The sequence below is a fragment of the Neoarius graeffei genome, chromosome 19 (genome assembly GCF_027579695.1).
Source record: "Neoarius graeffei isolate fNeoGra1 chromosome 19, fNeoGra1.pri, whole genome shotgun sequence".
Classification (NCBI taxonomy): Eukaryota; Metazoa; Chordata; class Actinopteri; order Siluriformes; family Ariidae; genus Neoarius; species Neoarius graeffei.
In genome coordinates, this window is record NC_083587.1 from 64047379 (window position 1) to 64065208 (window position 17830).

The 17830-nt window shown below is 41.2% G+C and overlaps 1 protein-coding gene across 1 annotated transcript in view; it reads left to right on the forward strand.

The window, feature by feature from the left end:
* The first annotated feature begins 382 nt into the window (after positions 1–382).
* Positions 383–17830, forward strand: part of ntrk1 (neurotrophic tyrosine kinase, receptor, type 1) — a 45836-nt gene continuing 28388 nt past the window's right edge. The window contains exons 1-7 of the mRNA XM_060900419.1: positions 383–570; positions 4080–4154; positions 4467–4538; positions 12472–12540; positions 14765–14916; positions 14997–15139; positions 16389–16527. Of these exons, the coding sequence (XP_060756402.1) occupies positions 383–570; positions 4080–4154; positions 4467–4538; positions 12472–12540; positions 14765–14916; positions 14997–15139; positions 16389–16527 (838 nt within the window). The remainder of the gene's footprint in view (positions 571–4079; positions 4155–4466; positions 4539–12471; positions 12541–14764; positions 14917–14996; positions 15140–16388; positions 16528–17830) is intronic.

Here is a 17830-nt window from a genome sequence, read left to right on the forward strand (position 1 = left end):
GCACCCGTCAGTCTTCTGGCCAACTTCCACTCATGTCCTGGAGGTGTCTGATGACCACAGCACTCTGTCTCTCTGTCCCCCCACCACCACCATCACCCACCACCTCTTCTCTCTCCTCTCCCCTTTCACACCCCGCCAGCTAATGGACTGCCTTGCCCCTCCCCTACCATCCCTCTCTCCATCTCTGACTGTGAAGCAGTGAGGAGAGGAGAGACGAGAGGCAAGGAAAAGGAGAGGAGAGGAGAGGAGGCAGCAGCAGCCCACTGTTCCCCTGGGCCCTTGCCTCACTGCTGCTCCAGTGGCTCGATAACAACCTCACAAGCCAAGAGATCCTGTTGTCCAGATCACTGGTGAACAGAACCGAGGGCAGGTTCAGCTCAGCATGGCTGGCAGAGCCGTGTGTCAGGTGGCTTTGGCTCTGTTCCTCATGCTCAGCCTGGCAGCAGGAGCTTGGGTCAGCTGCCCCAGGGCCTGTCGATGCTCCTTCGCCATGCTTCAGTGCCTCGAAGTGGACGGCATCAACAGCATCCCGATGCTGGCACCGCAGGAAAGCGAGAACATCACAGAAATGTGAGTCAGCTTTGAGAGAGAAAGTATGTTTGGTTGATTCTGATTGTCAGGTCCGGACTTCTTGGTATGTTTGTCGCACATGGCTTGATGTGATTCGTTCACTTTTGAGAAAGTCTTGCATGGTGAAAATATCACGCTGATTGACTTGCATCAGTTCTTCACAATATTGCATGGAGTCGGCGGAGAGCTTTCACAAATGGTTGCATGCAGTAGAAAAAGTTTGTTACGGAGAGTTCAGACTCATGAGAGAAAACAGAACCAGTCTCAGAGATACCGAGAGCGACTTAACGTTAGCACTAATCTGTTTCTGCTCACCTTGAGCATGGATGAATGCGTTCTTGTAGAACAGTCTTCCAAATGTGGCACCATAACTGCTTGGGAGGTGAAGTGTTTCCTGATGCATCCTCTGGTTTGTGATGTCATTGCACTGAGGTTTGGGTAAACATCTCAGAGATGCTGCTTCCTTAATAGGAATTTCCAATCTGGAGAAAAAACAAAAAAACTTTTACTGGAATGCTTTTTACGGGATGTCAGTTCAGTGCACTTCCTGTCCCAGTCATTAAGAACCTTGGCACGGCTGTTGGTGGTGTTTGTGTCAGGTTTTCGTGAACTCTCCAAAAAGTGACGAGACAGTATTCCCTCAAACTGTTCCCATCCGCAGTGCTCTTACACCAAACTTTTGGACTTGTTCTCACTTGTTCTCATGATGCCACAGCCATTTCCTATATTAGTAATATGCAGGGACATAACTTTTGCTGGAAAGAGAAGCATGACCTCACTACCATCAACAAGGAGCCATTACCTCTGAAGCAGCAGCCACAGAAATTCATCATGCATCATGTTATAAATTCAATTCTGCGAATTGCTGACAAATGCCGAGAACAATAGATGAAATATTACCCACTTGGCTCAATCAAATAAGCGAGGGTGGTTCAAGATCCTCGTCCCACCTCCCCTGTAATTACGTTACGAGCCCTGTGGCTCAATCAGACACAAATAAATATGTGCTGGTGCTCTGGACTGGGCTGCATCACTGAGGACTGAGAAAGAAAGACTTTTACAATTATTATTATTATTATTATTATTATTATTATTATTATTATTATTATTAGGAATAGCAATAATGATAGTGATCATAATTAACAATATTATCTCATATAATCATCTAATTGTGTCGTCTTGGAAATTCCAAGCTGATCCTGATCTTGATGGTGATGGCTTTCCTGGTCGTACTTGTCATACTCTTCATTTATAAAGCTGTATTGATTTCAAACATCAAGATTAAAGTTGCAAACAGGCGTTTAGAAATACTGCCTAAACGAAGAAAAAGAAGAAGATTCCCTTAATTGAGAATATGATTGGTAACCTGAGCGAGCGAGTGAGCACTGGGGCATCATTCAATATCCTGACTGTTTTCCTGCCTTTCCACTGCTGGAGACTAGATTTATTTTTTTAAATTAGTTTTGTGGTTGTACGTACTCTCGTCTGGTTTAGAGTGTACTCTAAAATGTATTGAGTGACACACTATCCTCTAAACTTTATATAGCAGGAAAAAAAACAAGAAGCAGAGATAATATTTGATTTAAAAAATCGTTCCCAGATACACAATTTAGCAGCTTATTATGATTATTATTCATTTTTTAAAAAGTCATTATTCACCAATTAAAGTCTCTGAGAAGCGATTTAACCAAACTTTAGCATCATGACACCGTTCTGACCTGAAGTTGATCTGGCTTTCAATATACCATGACATACAGTACTGTGCAAAAGTCTTAGCCCCCCTCGTTTTTTTTTTCATACGAACTTTATTATTATCCCCCACCCAAATGAAGTTTTGACCGTCTGTCTGGTCATGTTTTCATTTACGGGCCATATCTTTAAAACTACTGAAGATACCTTCATGAAACTTTGTATACATATCAACCAACATGTGAACTGGTTCCTTTTGCTATTTTGGATTTTTGAAAAAAAAAAGGTATTTTTCAAATTTTTACATAAAAAATAGATTTTGACTTAGTTTCTAAGAGTAATGTTGGTTTACGGAGCATATATCCAAAACTATTCATGAAACGGATTTGAAACTTGGTATACATGTTAACAAGGCGATGTAGATGTGCCTTTTCATACTAAGAAATTTGAGAAATTTAAATTTTTCATGTTTCCATGGAAACAATTTCAGACTTAGTCTCTCAGGTTAGTCTTCGGGGTAGGTTTTGTTTCCGGAGCAGAACTTGAAAACTATGAGTGGTATGGTCTTGAAAGTTGGTATATTTGTTGATTAAGTAATGTACATGTACTTTTTGATACTAAGAAGTGTGAGAAATTTGAATTTTTAGCTCACCTAAAAATTAAAAGGTCCGGTGGGTTTATGCCATGGGCTGCTGAGGTCAGTGTAAAGAGGTCGGGTTGGTTTCCTGCAGCAGAACTTGAAAAACGTGACAAATAATATCTTGAAACTTGGTATATAGTTGGTATATAGGGCGGGGGATATAGATGACTCTGTCTTCTTGTAAATTTCTATTTTATGACTTCTACTGTACATTATCGAGTCACAGCATGACAAACATTTTGTACATCAGCACAAAAAAAAAGTTTGGATCTGAGCAGCATATTCCATAAGAACCCACTTTCCAGATTAAAAAAGAAAACATAATGAAGGCTGCTGGAAAACTTTTTGATGCAAAATGAAGACGTGAGTGTGACAAAGTGTCCAGAAGAACTGTGGCTGGTTCTGTAAGATGCTCAGTAAAACCTACAGCTCATTTCCGCATAAAAAGCAAAGGGAATTTCGTCTCACACCACATATTGACTATTTCATTTATTATGGCTTACTGATTACAATTTATAGTATTTTTAATGTTGAAACATTTAATTTCATTACTTTTTAAAGCCATTTTTGGTCTACAGCATTTCTTTACATTACAAGTGCCTAAGACTTTTGGACAGTACTGTATGTCTCGTGCTGATTTAGGAAAATAATCAACAGCGGGTGTGGTGGTGGTGTGATAAAGCCAGCGTGGTGTGATTAACACCTCAAAGTCGGTTATTTTCCAGTGACACGACATCACACAGAGTTTTGCCGAAGATTACAAATTGTTCTTTATTAAAGAACTACAACGCCATACTTCTTATCCATTTATAGTTACGAAAAAACTAACGAGTTCGTTCCTGTTCTGACTGACAGTATGTTGTAGCAGCGATAAACAGCCTTTCCTTCACCAGCATCACAGATTTACTTTTTATTCATTTATAGATACAATTCATGGTGTGAAACGTGCACGTGCACGGAAGAAGATATTTGCCTCTGAGCCACAATGCACTGGCACTGGAGACTCCTTCCGTCGATGTTAAATAAACGTCTCTTAGATTTGTGAATGACCTCTTCTAGAAAATACCTCCTGACCAATCAGAATCCAGCAGCGCTGTGGGATAACGTACCTTTTTTTTTTTACAGTGTAAAAAATAAAAATAACATGATCTTTTTTTTAATCACATATCGACGCTTACAGCTACATCGAGAACCAGTCGAGACTGGAGCAGGTCACTGATGTGGACTTTAATAACTACAGAGAGCTGAAGAACCTGTGAGTATTTAAAGGATTTCAAGTGTTGATTCACTGAAATGGAAGATGACAAAGGCTTTTATTATCTACGCTTTAGAAATGCATTGTGTTCAGAATTAAAATTAAAAAAAAGGAAAAAACGACAAGCAAGACTCAAAATGTTTCCTGGTTGTTTGGTTCATGGGGGTCATGAAACGATTAGCCTGACTTATGAGATTAGAACTAATCACCCATGATGCATGTCTTTGTCTTAAGATATGATCAGTTGACTGGCTGTTGGACCACCCTTCACTTTGCGCGTGTGTGTGTGTGTGTGTGTGTTTTTCCTTCCAGCACAGTTACAGACTGCGGCTTGTTCTTCATCTCCAATAAAGCTTTCCAATACAACGTCAAGCTGCAATATGTGTAAGTTTGTAAATTTATTTGTTTGTTTGTTTGTTTGTTTGTTTGTTTGTTTGTTTGTTTTTCTTTCCTCCTCATTCTCCTGTTATGTCCTTGTTTGTAAGTGTCAGGCACTGCTAGTCGCTGCTTTTTGACAGAACTGTCGTCAGCTGCCTTCGGATCAGATAACAAAACCACAAAAGCGTTATCAGAATGACTCGGCGCTGAAACAACAGCGTGGAATACGGCGTGCGAGTGTCAGAGCTAGAACTCGAGATAGAAACGAATTCACTTGGCACACGTAGGGAAAATGAGGTAAAGTGAGGTAAAATGACACAGTGAGAAGGATCAGAGGAATTTTTTAATCAATTTCACATCAACAAGGATTAAAGCAAGGCTCGTTAATCAAGGATTTGTTGATCTAGAAATTTACGTTGTAACACTGTAAATTATCATCAGACCTTTTTGAGAATCTTTATGTAAATATATCTATACAAACTCCCCGGCCACTTTAATAGGAACTTCTTGTTGTTGATTCTAAGATCCCTGTTCTTGGCTGCAGGAGTGGAACCCAGTGTGCTCTTCTGTTCTGCTGTTGCATGCTGAGATGCTTTTCTGCTCACCACAGTTGTAAAGAGTGATTATATGAGTTACTATATCCTTCCTGGCAAAAAACAAACAAACAAACAAACAAACAAACCTCAAACCAATCTGTCCATTTTCTGATCTCTGACCCTCTCTTATCAACAAGGCGTTTGCTTCCACCCACAGAACTGTCACTCACTCACTCACTCACTCACTCAGTGTTTTTTGTTTTCCGCACCATTCTGTGTAAACTCTACAGACTGTTGTGTGTGAAAACCCCAGGAGGAGATCAGCAGTTTCTGAAATACTCAAACCAAAAACACTCATCTGACCCAAACCAACACCCATACCACAGTGAAAGAAAGAAAGTCACACTTCACTGTGAGATCACAATTTTTCCCATTCTGATGTTTGAACATCGTGAACATGAACCGAAGCTCTTGATTTGTATCTGCGTGATTTGATGCATCAAGGGATCGGCTGATTAGAGAACCGCATTAGAAAAAAAAAACAGCAGGTGGATGGATAGATGTTCCTAATATAGTGGCGCTTCAGGACATGCTGTTATAGGAAAACAATCAAGTCCAGTCGCTACCCTGAAGCTGATTTTCCTATCACGGCAAATTCCACAGCAATTTTTCCAACCATTACAATTTTCTATTAATTCAACAACATGTCATACTTTTTAGTCATTTATCGTTCTATGTTGTGGAAAACACATTAATTCCTGTTCTAACTTACATCATGGCAGCGATAAACACCATTCCATCACTTCTCAGCTCCTCTTTTTTCCTCTCTCTTGAGGTCAATAACATAACATAACATCTTCACCTGTGTCACAAAGTGCTGACACTGGAGACTCCTTCCATAAATAAAAATCTCCTTACAGAAAACATTTATACAGCGCGTCCACCGAACAAGTCCCTGTGAATGAGCCGTTACTTATAGTAGCAATTACAGGCCATTTTTAAATCTAGTTGTGATCAAGGAGTGTGGCATACCAAAAGAAAGAGGATGAAGTTCTGAATTCAAAACTGGTTTTATTACCCCTGTAATTTTTTCCCCTGTAAGCCTTAATTGGCCCCTTCCTGCAATATACATCCATCTCCAGAAAGTAAAGTAAAGCAAAGCACCTTCAGGAGCAATTCTTGTGCCCAAAACATGTCTGTGAAGATTCTCAGTCATCCAGATCATAGTAAACTGTGGGTGGTAAAAGAGAGCAACTGGACTTGCTTGAAGTTTCTTGAAGACATTTCACCTCTCATCCAAAAGGCTTCTTCAGTTCTGAAGGAAACTGAAGAGAACTGAAGAAGCCTTTTGGATGAGAGGTGAAACATCTTCAAGAAACTTCAAGCAAGTCCAGTTGTTCTCTTTTACCACCCACAGTTTTGTGACCACCCTGTGATGACCTGGCGACTTGTCCAGGGTGTACCCCGCCTTTCGCCCGTAGTCAGCTGGGATAGGCTCCAGCTCGCCTGCGACCCTGTAGAACAGGATAAAGCGGCTAGAGATAATGAGATGAGATGAGTTTTGTGACCAAAACATATCGCTCAATTGCTCAGAGTCTAAAAATAACCTTTTGCACCAGTATTTTTTTATTTATTTTGAACTTTAATTGCATTATTTGCATAGTGAGATGGCGTAAACGACTCAAATCAATTTCAACTCACCGAACTGGCATGCAAACACACCTTATTGCATAATGATGGCACAACAAGGCAACAGGTGGCAGCACAGTTCCACAGGTTACTATACAAAGGGTGATGCTCAAAAGCGATGTGCATTACATGTTTCTAATCCAATGTAATGTCTTCAAAGCAACAAAACAATATTATTAACATCCCTGAACCTTCTTTTTTGCTTATCCTCCAGAATCTACTACAACCCCAATTCCAAAAAAGTTGGGACACTGTGTAAACTGTAAATAAAAACAAAAATGTGATAATTTGCAAATCATGGAAACCCTATATTTCATTGAAAATAGTACAAAGACAGCAGATCACATGTTGAAACTGAGAAATTTTATTGTTTTTTGAAAAATATGTGCTCATTTTGAATTTGATGTCAGCAACACGTTTCAAAAAAGTTGGCACAGGGGCATGTCTACAGTGCCACTGTGTTGCATCACCTCTACTTTTAACAACACTCTGTACACATTTGGGAACTGAGGAGAGCAATTGCTGTAGTTTTGAAAAAGAAATGTTGTCCCATTTTTGCATGATACACAATTTCAGTTGCTCAACAGTTCGGGTCTCCTTTGTCATATTTTGAGCTTCATAATGCACCAAATGTTTTAAATGGGAGACAGGTCTGGATTGCAGGCAGGCCAGTTTAGCACCCGGACTCTTTTACTACAGAACCATGCAGTTTTAATATGTGCAGAAAGCAGTTTGGCATTGTCTTGCTGAAAGAAGGAAGGCCTTCCCTGAAAAATAATTTGTCTGGATGGCAGCATGTTGCTCTGAAACATGTATATATCATTCAGCATTCATGATGCCTTCCAAGATGTGCAAGCTACCCAATGTCATGTACATTAATGCACCCTCATACCATCACAGATGCTGGCTTTTGAACTGTGCACTGATAACAAGCCGGATGGTCCCTCTCCTTTTTGGTCTGGAGGACGTGATGTCCAAGATTTCTAAAAAGAATGTCAGATTTCGAGTTGTCAGACCTTGGGACAATTTTCCACTTCACCTTAGTCCATCGTAAAAGAGCTCGGGCCCAGAGAAGGTAGCTGTGTTTCTGGATATATAGTTTTAACTTGCATTTGTGGATGCAGAAATGAACTGTTTTCACAGATGATGGTTTTCTGAAGTGTTCCTGAGCCCATACAGTGATTTCCACTGCAGACACGTGTCTGCTTTTAATGCAGTGTCTCCTGAGGGCCTGAAGATCACAGGCATCCAATGTCAGTTTTCAGCCTTGTCTCTTGCATACAGAGATTTCTCCAGATTCTCTGAACCTTTTAATGATATTATGGACCATAGATGATGTGATCCACAAATTCTTTGCAATTTTACACTGAGGAATGTTATTCTTAAATTGTTGTACTGTTTGCCCAAGCGGTCTTTTCCAGAGCGGTGAACCCCTCCCCATCTTTACTTCTGAGAGACTCCGCCTCTCTGGGATGCTCTTTTTATACCCAATCATTTTACTGACCTGTTGCCAATTAACCAAATTACTTTTTTTTAGCATTACACAACTTTTTCAGTCTTTTGTTGTCCCTGTCCCAAGTTTTCTGAAAAGTGTTGCTGACATCAAATTCAAAATGAGCATATATTTTTCAAAAAACAATAAAAATTTTCAGTTTCAACATTTGATATGTTGTCTTTGTACTATTTTCAATGCAATATTGGGTTTTCATGATTTGCAAATTATTGCATTTTGATTTTATTGATGTTTTACAGAGTGTCCCAACTTTTTTGGAATTGGGGTTGTATTTTTATTGCTTTCCATAGAAGAATACACATCTATTGACCATCACTAGAACTTCTGCAGGTTCTGGCCGGCTTCCGGTTTGACCAAAATTACCATGAAAAGGCCTGCCAGGGGTCATCATTGTTCCCTACCTCTGGTATCGTTTTTGGCCAGTTTCAACCAATAGAAAGCGAGCTAGAGTCTGGAATCATAGCAGCGGCACATCATTGACTTTCAACCAAAATCCAACATGGCCGTGCCCAGCAGTTGCACAGTCAACGTTCAGAAAAACGATCGCCATGTCAAAACTAAGCAATATCGTCCAAATCTGAGCGCATATTCTGAAAATTCAGGGTTTTTTCTATAAAATGCCCAACTCTTATGAAGCAGGATTATTTTTTATGCTGGTACATGGCGATTGAAAATTTGCAATTTACTATGTAAACGGATCAGCTGCTGACATTACCACTGTTAGAAAAGATAACGCATTAGAACGAGTGCATTATTACCGTATAAATCAATACTTTGTTGTAGAAACCAATCAGAAATCAGAATTCTGCAGCGCTGTGGCATCACCATGATGTTTGTTGCTGTCGTTTAAGCCTGAATTTACATTGAACCGCAACCATCTGAATTCCTGAACTTGATATTGAACAGAACTTGAACAGGACCAGAGAAAAGAATCTGACACCAATGGATCGGATTTTTTTTTTGTTTGTTTTACAGTTCAGGTTGTTCTCGAGTCGACACACATGTAATCAGAGGCCATGTCATGTCGTCTGTGACCCTTATCGCCACCATCTTGTAGTCTTTCCCTTCCTCGCTGCCTGCGCGACATGCCTGGTGTTGTTGATCGGGGCGATAGCGGTCAAGGAGGAGGCGCTGGCGTGGGATTTGGGGAGCTGGTGGCAATGAGTAGGAGGGGGACGAAATCTGATCTGACATCCAGCAGTCACCTTTTACTCGCTCACTTTGGCGTCTTATTGACAGCTGATGCATAATAAATACACTCCACTAAGGGTCCATTATGACTCAATCAATATTTCACAGAGCGATGTGTAGTGGGAGCAGATGTGTCTCTAAGATCAGAGAAAGAGAGAGAGAGAGAGAGAGAGAGAATGTGGGGTGCTCGAGGCTAAAGGGCTGGAAAATACAATATACAGATGATTACATATACAGAGCAGGAATATAGTGTGTGTTTTGTTTTACGCATCCGATCTCCCGGAATTCTTGACGTGTTAATAATCACGTCTCAAACCAACCATCGACAAGTGAGTTTTCTTCCAGTACTAGGTGGCAGCTGCTATCCCCGCCCCCCCTCGTGCCCTCCACCCCCATGGCAATGCAGAGGAATCGAGCCGGTAATAGATAGGCCCTGATGGCTCACCCATCTGACATGAACTTTTGAGGATGGGGAAAACAAATATTTGAACCCCTGCTGGCCCCCATTAGTCCTGCCACAGAGAATCTGTGTCCCTTAAGTTTCCTGCATCCCGAGATCCATCACTTGCTGTCACTTTGGCCTTTATTTTCATCTTGACAAGCCTCTGGCATCCTCGTGGTCACAAATCAACTGAAGCCAATCAAAAGGAAACAGGATTTTAAACTCATTATTGGCAGCAAGTGCAGATATAAGGCTAAGCGTTTTGTTGTCAACCACCAGCACGTTTTTAGTGGAAATGGTTGTCGATAAATGGTTACAGTGAAGCCATCAAAGTTGAAAAGTGTCAAAAAAATTTATGAAGCACACTGAGAAAATTATGGAGGGAAGTGGAAAAAAATAAAGGGAGCATAAAGTGCTGGTGAAAAGGAGTCTTGCCAGTTTCGAGTGAAGATTGAATGAATACAACAACTTGACTTGATTTTTTTCACAAGTTGGTCACAGCCAATTCCCACTGTCCTCTGAGACACATGAAGCCAACCACAGCTTTTCAAATTACTCTTCATGCCGCATCACAGGGCTGTGGAACACACACCCAGAGGAAACCACAGTCGCTACATGCCCCAATACACAATCCTCTTCGGCCTTATTTTCCTACAATTTATGACACGGAAAAATCTCCAAATGAATGGTATCATGCCTCCGCATACAATCTGTCAGTCCCTGTTTGATCACAAAACAATTAAGCTTTCCCGAATCAACATTTCAGCAACTTCAAATCAATGTTAGTGTCCCTTGCTGCCGATTTTCTGAATTGAGCCAAAAAGTTTGTCTACTCTGCCATGATTGAAAATCACATGATTGCATTCCTGCGTGCCGATTGGCCAAAGCTTGAAACAGTGTTCGTGAACCTTACTGTTCACGCTGTTTGTGCTGTTTTACCTATAGATTTTGTGTCCTACTTGTTTCATTTCCAACCTTTCCATACCATGACATGGTGTGTTGTTGTGAGCCTTTAGTCCCATTTCTGTTACTCATTTTGACACATTCAAAAAATTGGTGTGTGGTTTCTTGTAGACGAATTCAATGTCACTCACATTTCAACCAATCAGCACGCAGCAACGCATCATGTGATTTCCAAAATGGCAGCGCCAGTGGAGAAGACTTGAAGTTTTCTTCTTCTTTGAAAAAAATCGACCTTTGGCTCAATATTATCGATTTGAATTGAATAACATGTTGGGCCGAGTAATCTTTAATGATTCATTGGTAGACTGGCCGTGGAGCGAGGAGTTTACGTAATACATGACTTCTAACACTGGAACCTGTAGCTTTGGGATTTTTCCGTGTCATAACTTGTAGGAAAAGAAGGCCGAGGAGTATTGGAGCATGTAGCGACTGTGGAGGAAAACACTATCTACTCTCTTCTGCATACATGAGCTCATAGATGTACAGTACATGATTGGCTAGCATCGTTGTGATTGGCAGGGGAGAGCGAGTACAGCCCTTTCACCCTGAAATCAAGACCTCGTCTGCTCTCTTAGCATCATCGGGATTCAAACTTATGATTTCCAGACGAGACAGTGAACTCTTTTATGTTGTGCTACTTGCAAACTAATTTCATGACATAAATTTCTGATACCAAAGTTACACTGAAGGCACACAACCTCCATACAGTGTTGCCAGATTGGGCGGTTTTAAGTGCATTTTGGCGGGTTTTGAACATATTTTGGGCTGGAAAACGTCAGCAGTATCTGGCAACACTGCCTCCATACACCAATCCTTATTTCATCTACATTATTGATAATAATAATAAATCTCATCGAGACAGCTAGTTAGAGTAGCTGGTTAGTTGATACTAGCCAAGATTACTAGCTTAGCTACCGGTAGTTTTTCACATCAGCACAATAAGCTCTCTGAAGGTTTGTGCAGGAACCCAAACAGTACACGATTATCATAATGTAATAAAGCTAAGCCATGGTGTTGTACTGAATGTGAAAAGTGGTTACTCCAAAAACTGTGCATTCTTGCTTGTTTTGTAGCTTATCCTGGTTTCTCGTTATCTGTCAAATCACCCTGCTTGATCAGGAAGCATGACCGTGCTACTGAGAAATGCCTGATATCAATGACTCACTTCTATATCGAATTAGAACTGTGATGTCGTTCTGTCTGATGTCATACCCTGGATTTTCATTACGTCTCATGAATCATAATAATCGTAACCCTGTCTAAGATTAGGATCAGTCTTTTCCTTGTGGACTGCAATTAAGTTCATTGTGATAAAATAAAAGCTGATAAAATAAAATCTTTTCTACTCTGTTTTGTCACCCAGCCATACAATCACATCCTGACTGAACTGTGGGTGTAACCCAACAGATCAAAGGGGTGGAGCTAAAACAAAAAGTTGCAGTAAAGCTGTTAAATCGATGTAACATGATTCAAGACACATGACATATTTAAAAATTTGCAAATGAGAAACACATGAGAACTGTTGGAATTCTGAAGGAGCAACTCCACAAAGATTGTTTAACGCTTTAAAAGCTCCAACGTTTTCTCTGGACTGATTTCGCACAGGAACCTGGCTGGAAACTCACTCATGCACATCGGCTGGAAGGTCTTCCACTCACTTCCTCTGCTGAACCTGTGAGTGAGATCTAAAACTTTTTCCAAGAGTTCTTTAGTGGTTCTCTGGGTATTTAAGTGTCTTCTAGAAAATGACAGAAGCTTTTGGAAGGAGAAGGTGAAAATTGCCAGATTCTACAGAGGTCAATTTTTGTGTTCATGTCTCAAACACAGTCTTCAAATTTACCAAAATGGCTTTGTTAATTACTCAGGAAAAAAAAAAAACCTAAAGCAAATGCTATTCCGCATCAAATTGTCAAATGTTGCTTAAGTTTTTATTTGATAAATTAAAAAATACAAACATTCATGCAATTTTGGTGGTGTTGGTTTTTGCCTCAAGAGCAACAATTTGAAAATACACTATAAAGATTTACTCTAGAAATTAAAAATTTCATTAAGGTCAGCAGATACGCATTTGAACCTCGGACTTTCTTTTGAACCTTGTGCACCAGGTTTTAGCTGTAAAATTCCAAATTTTGCATATCATTAAATATATTATTAAAAAAATAAAAAGACTATACCACAACTGGGTCTGTGCCTGGAGGAGACCATCCACCAAAAGTCATAGGTAAAGAAGGGATTAGTCAGAGGAACAACCAAGAGGCCAAGGGTAACTCTGAAGGACCTGGAGAGATCCTCAGCTCAAATGAGAGAAAATGGAACACCATATGAAATCCTGTTTGAAGTTTGTTGAAAGTCCTGTTGGAAACCCGTCAAAGATGTAAATATGGGTTCTTTGGTCTGATGAGGGTGGCATGGTGGTGTAGTGGTTAGCACTGTTGCCTCACAGCAAGAAGGTTCTGGGTTCAAGCCCAGTGGCCAACGGGGGCCTTTCTGTGTGGAGTTTGCATGTTCTCCCCGTGTCTGCGTGGGTTTCCTCCGGGTGCTCCGGTTTCCCCCAAAGACATGCAGGTTAGGTTAACTGGTGGCTCTAAATTGACCGTAGGTGTGAATGTGAGTGTGAATGGTTGTTTGTCTCTATGTGTCAGCCCTGTGATGACCTGGCAACTTGTCCAGGGTGTACCCCGCCTTTCGCCCGTAGTCAGCTGGGATAGGCTCCAGCTTGCCTGAAACCCTGCACAGGATAAGCTGCTACAGAGGAGACCATCATCTTCTCCCTTGTCCAGCACTGTTGCCAAGTCAGGGTCCATGTGGACCCCATTGATCCACATAGGAGCATAGTTTTATGCTGGATACCCTTCCTGCCACAACCCTCCCATTTCTGGGCTTAGCAACCAACCATTCACGCCTATGGACAATTTAGAGTAGCCAGTGAACCTATGCGTGTCTTTGGACTGTTGGAGAAACCGGAGCACCTGGAGGAAACCCATGCAGACATGAGGAGAACATGCAAACTCCACACAGAAAGGACTCCGTCGGCCACTGGGCTTGAACCCAAAACCTTCTTGCTGTGAGGTGACAGTGCTAACCACTACACCACTGTGCCACTCATCTGGTCTGATGAGACCAAAACTGAATTTTTTGCTCTTGGTACAAAGCTATACATTTGGCAGAAACTCAGTACTGATCATCAAGTACACCATTGTCAAGTCCAAGACCGGGACTAACTGGAATTTGGTTGAGACCAAGTCAAGATCGAGTCCGGATAAAAACAAGACCAAGTCATGATAAAGACCAAAAACCATGTAATCCTGTTCAGGACTACGGCTTTATTTCAATTAATTGACTTCATTTATTCATTGACTCACTGAGGCTGTTTTCCAAAAGAAGGAATTACTTCTTGTCAAATTTTGTGTATGCAAAAAGACAACCATTATCTTGACAAATTCCCTATCAAGACCAAGATCTTATCTACTGCCCAAGATCAAGACAAATGCCAATAATCTGAGACAAGCCCAAGTCAGTACCCAAAAAGTCTCAAGACAGCCCTTAATCTGAGATCATATCCCTACCATGAAGCATGATTGTGGTAGCATCATGTTGAGCATTCCCCATGGCCTTTTAGCTGCTTCTCTGTCTAATCCCTTCTGTGCTCTGTAACTCATGCCTTTTATTTTCATTAAATTCTAAGCGGTACCACTTTTGGAAGCGAAGAACACTTAAGTATCCAAAGAACCCCAAAGAAACTTCTTCTAACTGTGTATATATTTGAGGTTTTCTCCATTTACCAGTGAATTAAGAACATGAAATTCTCTTGGATCTCCTTGTTTTTTATTTGTAAGATAAACTATGATCAATAACACACATCCAATCAAACCAAGACTAAATCACTCTATGTTCTCAGGGTTCTGAGGGATAACCCTTTGATTTGCTCATGTGGCCTGTACTGGTTACAGCAGTGGCAAAAGATAAAGCGAGCCGACATCGACATCCAGCAGAGCTGTTTGTACAACGGCAGCAGCGTTCTGCTCGACAGCTTTGTGATGGAGAACTGCAGTAAGTGCACGTGTTTGAAGGAAAACTTGGATTGATGTCTTGATTGATGATGTTTCCAACACCAGTCACCTGTTGTTCAGGTGTTCCCGAGGTGGCCATCATCGCTCCAGTACTCACCATTAAGGAGGGCGGAAATCTGACTTTCCAGTGCCAGGTGACCGGAGTTCCACTGCCGAGTATTAGATGGAGGACGGAAGCGCTTAATTCCAGTTTTGTTTTGCAGGTACAGTGTAATGGTTTACATTCATCAATGCCATTTGGATAAAGAGAATCTGTTTATAGTTATATTTAATGTTGCAGAACATTCATGAAACAGGTGACTTCCTGTTCTTGCTTACATTATAGCAGCTATAAACAGACTTTCCCTCACCAGTTTCTTTTTCTGTCTCTTAAAGTTAATAAGATGAAAAAATCCAGCTTGTCATGTGACCATGAAACCAGAGAGTAAATGCCTCCATCATGGACTGAAAGTTCTGTCATTACGCACATGAAGTCATATACAATAACGATTTACAAAATATCACATTACATGGCATTTTGAAGATGTTCTGATCCAGAGCCATGTACAACAAGTCCAAAAGTCAGGCACACAAAGTACTGAACTTCTTGACAAGAAAGTTCTAGTGCCATCTGAACAAGTGACAGCAATACCTGGTGTAACATGCTGTTGAAGTACCAACAATCAGCAAAGGAAACAAACCAACCATATAAAGTGCAACTAAATAGAGAACTCAAAACGGCTAACCCCAGGCTAGATAGAACACAGCCCGGGTTGGTCTAGACCGATACGCAGTTGGACAGTGGGTAGGGAAGAAGGGGAGAGATGCAGCCTGAAGAGGTGAGTCTTCAGTCTGTGCTTGAAGGTGGTCAGGGAGTCAGCAATTCTCACCTCAATGGGAAGGTCGTTCCACCAATGGGGAACCAGAACAACCAGCAGTCTTGAGCAGGCTGGGCAGGAGGAGAGAGGAGGAGGGGCCAGGCATCCAGTCGTCATGGAGCATAAGGATCTGGCTGGTGTGTAGGGGAGGATCAGATTCTGGAGGTATGCTGGCACTAACCCCTTGAGAGCCTGGTAAGCTAGTACCAATGACTTAAATTTGATGTGAGCTGTGACAGGTAGCCAGTGTAGGTCAGCAAGAAACAAGGAAGGTTATAAACCAGGCAAGCTGCAGTGTTCTGGATGAGCTGCAGGGGTCTGATGGCAAGGAGAGAGCTGCAGTAGCCCAAGTGGGAGATGATCAGCGCTTGGACGAGGAGCTGAGTAGAGTAGGTACAAGGGAAGGGTATGCAAGAAATTTGTTATTTACAGAATTACAAAATTAAGAATTTGCGACATAGAATTGCGAAGTTTAATTGACTCCATAATCAGTGTAATATTACTCAGTCTCTCAAGTGCCAGTATAAAAGTGTTTCACGCAGTTTTCATAATGATGCATAGATGAGTGTATGTGTGTATGTTTTTGTGTGTATAGCGTGGGATCTGGGGCTCCACTTTGGAGCTGGTGCTTCACCTGTTACATGTGTCATATGTGGACAACCTGCACAATCTCACCTGCGAGGCAGAGAACGAAGCAGGCCCAGGAGAGGCAATCGTCGGGCTCAACATCAAGTGTGAGTCCTTTACTGTATCAAATCCCTGAAACAATAGAAAAATTTTGCTGTTTGAAAGATATAAGCCAATGTTCTATGGAGTTACTCATGTTTCCAGATGTTGTGCGATCGCTGTTTAGCAGTTAACAATGTAGAGTTATTATTGCACCTAGTGGTCAAAAATGTGAACTGCAACAAGTACTAATAATAAACAGAGGCCCATTGGGGCTGGACTCACGCTGCCCCGTGCTTGGGGACGAGCAGCAGACACGACAGGACGGGTAATGACAATGTTCACAGAGCTGCGTTTTTCTGGACAAATTGGGACAGGTTAATAAAAATACCACCACGATCTTGCAAATAATCAGAATTTCTGCAAACAAAAGCAAAGTGTAAGTGCAGACAGTGTGTCTGTGACGTACAGAACCGTTTCAGTTGTAAGATATATTTCAAAGATATATAGAAAGGGAAAGGAGGATTTAAAGAGTGGATAATGTCTGTAGATTAGAATTATGTGCACTACAGTGTCCTTGTTTCCCATGTAAAGGCTGAGAAAAAGACAAAAAGCATCTCTTTTTTTCACTACCCAAATCGTTTCAGGTTTTTTGTGCAGCTTCTAAGATGTATTTGGGCTGGGTCTATATCATTTTGTGCTCTGGATGACTATTTTTGAGCTACTATCCTTTAGCGTAAGTGTTGTTTGAGGCTGTGTGGTTATTAATGTCGTCCTGCAATATCAAGCTCTATGGTCACGAGCCTCATGTGCGAGAAGCCAAGAGCAGAGGATTTAACTGCAACTTGTGAATATATAAATAAAATATAAACAGGATGTACGATGTGCTTCCTTATCGAGGCAATGAACAGAGTTAAGCGTGAATAATAACTTAATAATGTTTACAGCGAAACAGATCATGATAAATCACCTCCTGTTTGGAAAGAAAGACAAACAAAAGTGCTTGACTTGAGACAAATAGATGGCCATCATGGGAGTCATAATGACTGTCAGGGAAATGGGATGATAACTGTCGTCAGATCTTATTTGTTCTCTGCTAATGGACTTCTCTCACCCAACCCCCTCATGGTCCGGAAGCATAATTGTGAGGATTGATTGGCAGACGGTAAGAATGTTAGCTGCTCATCCATCAGCCATGGGCTGGTGATTATCTCATTAACAGTCTCGGCTTAATTACGCCCTGAAACCCAAGTTGATTTCGACTTGTCCTGTAGGTTTATCAAACTTGTTTTAGGAGCACCAGATGAATTCATTCCACCTTTCATCTTAACCCGGGACTAATGTTCAATTCAGTCCCTTCTGCTAGTCCTC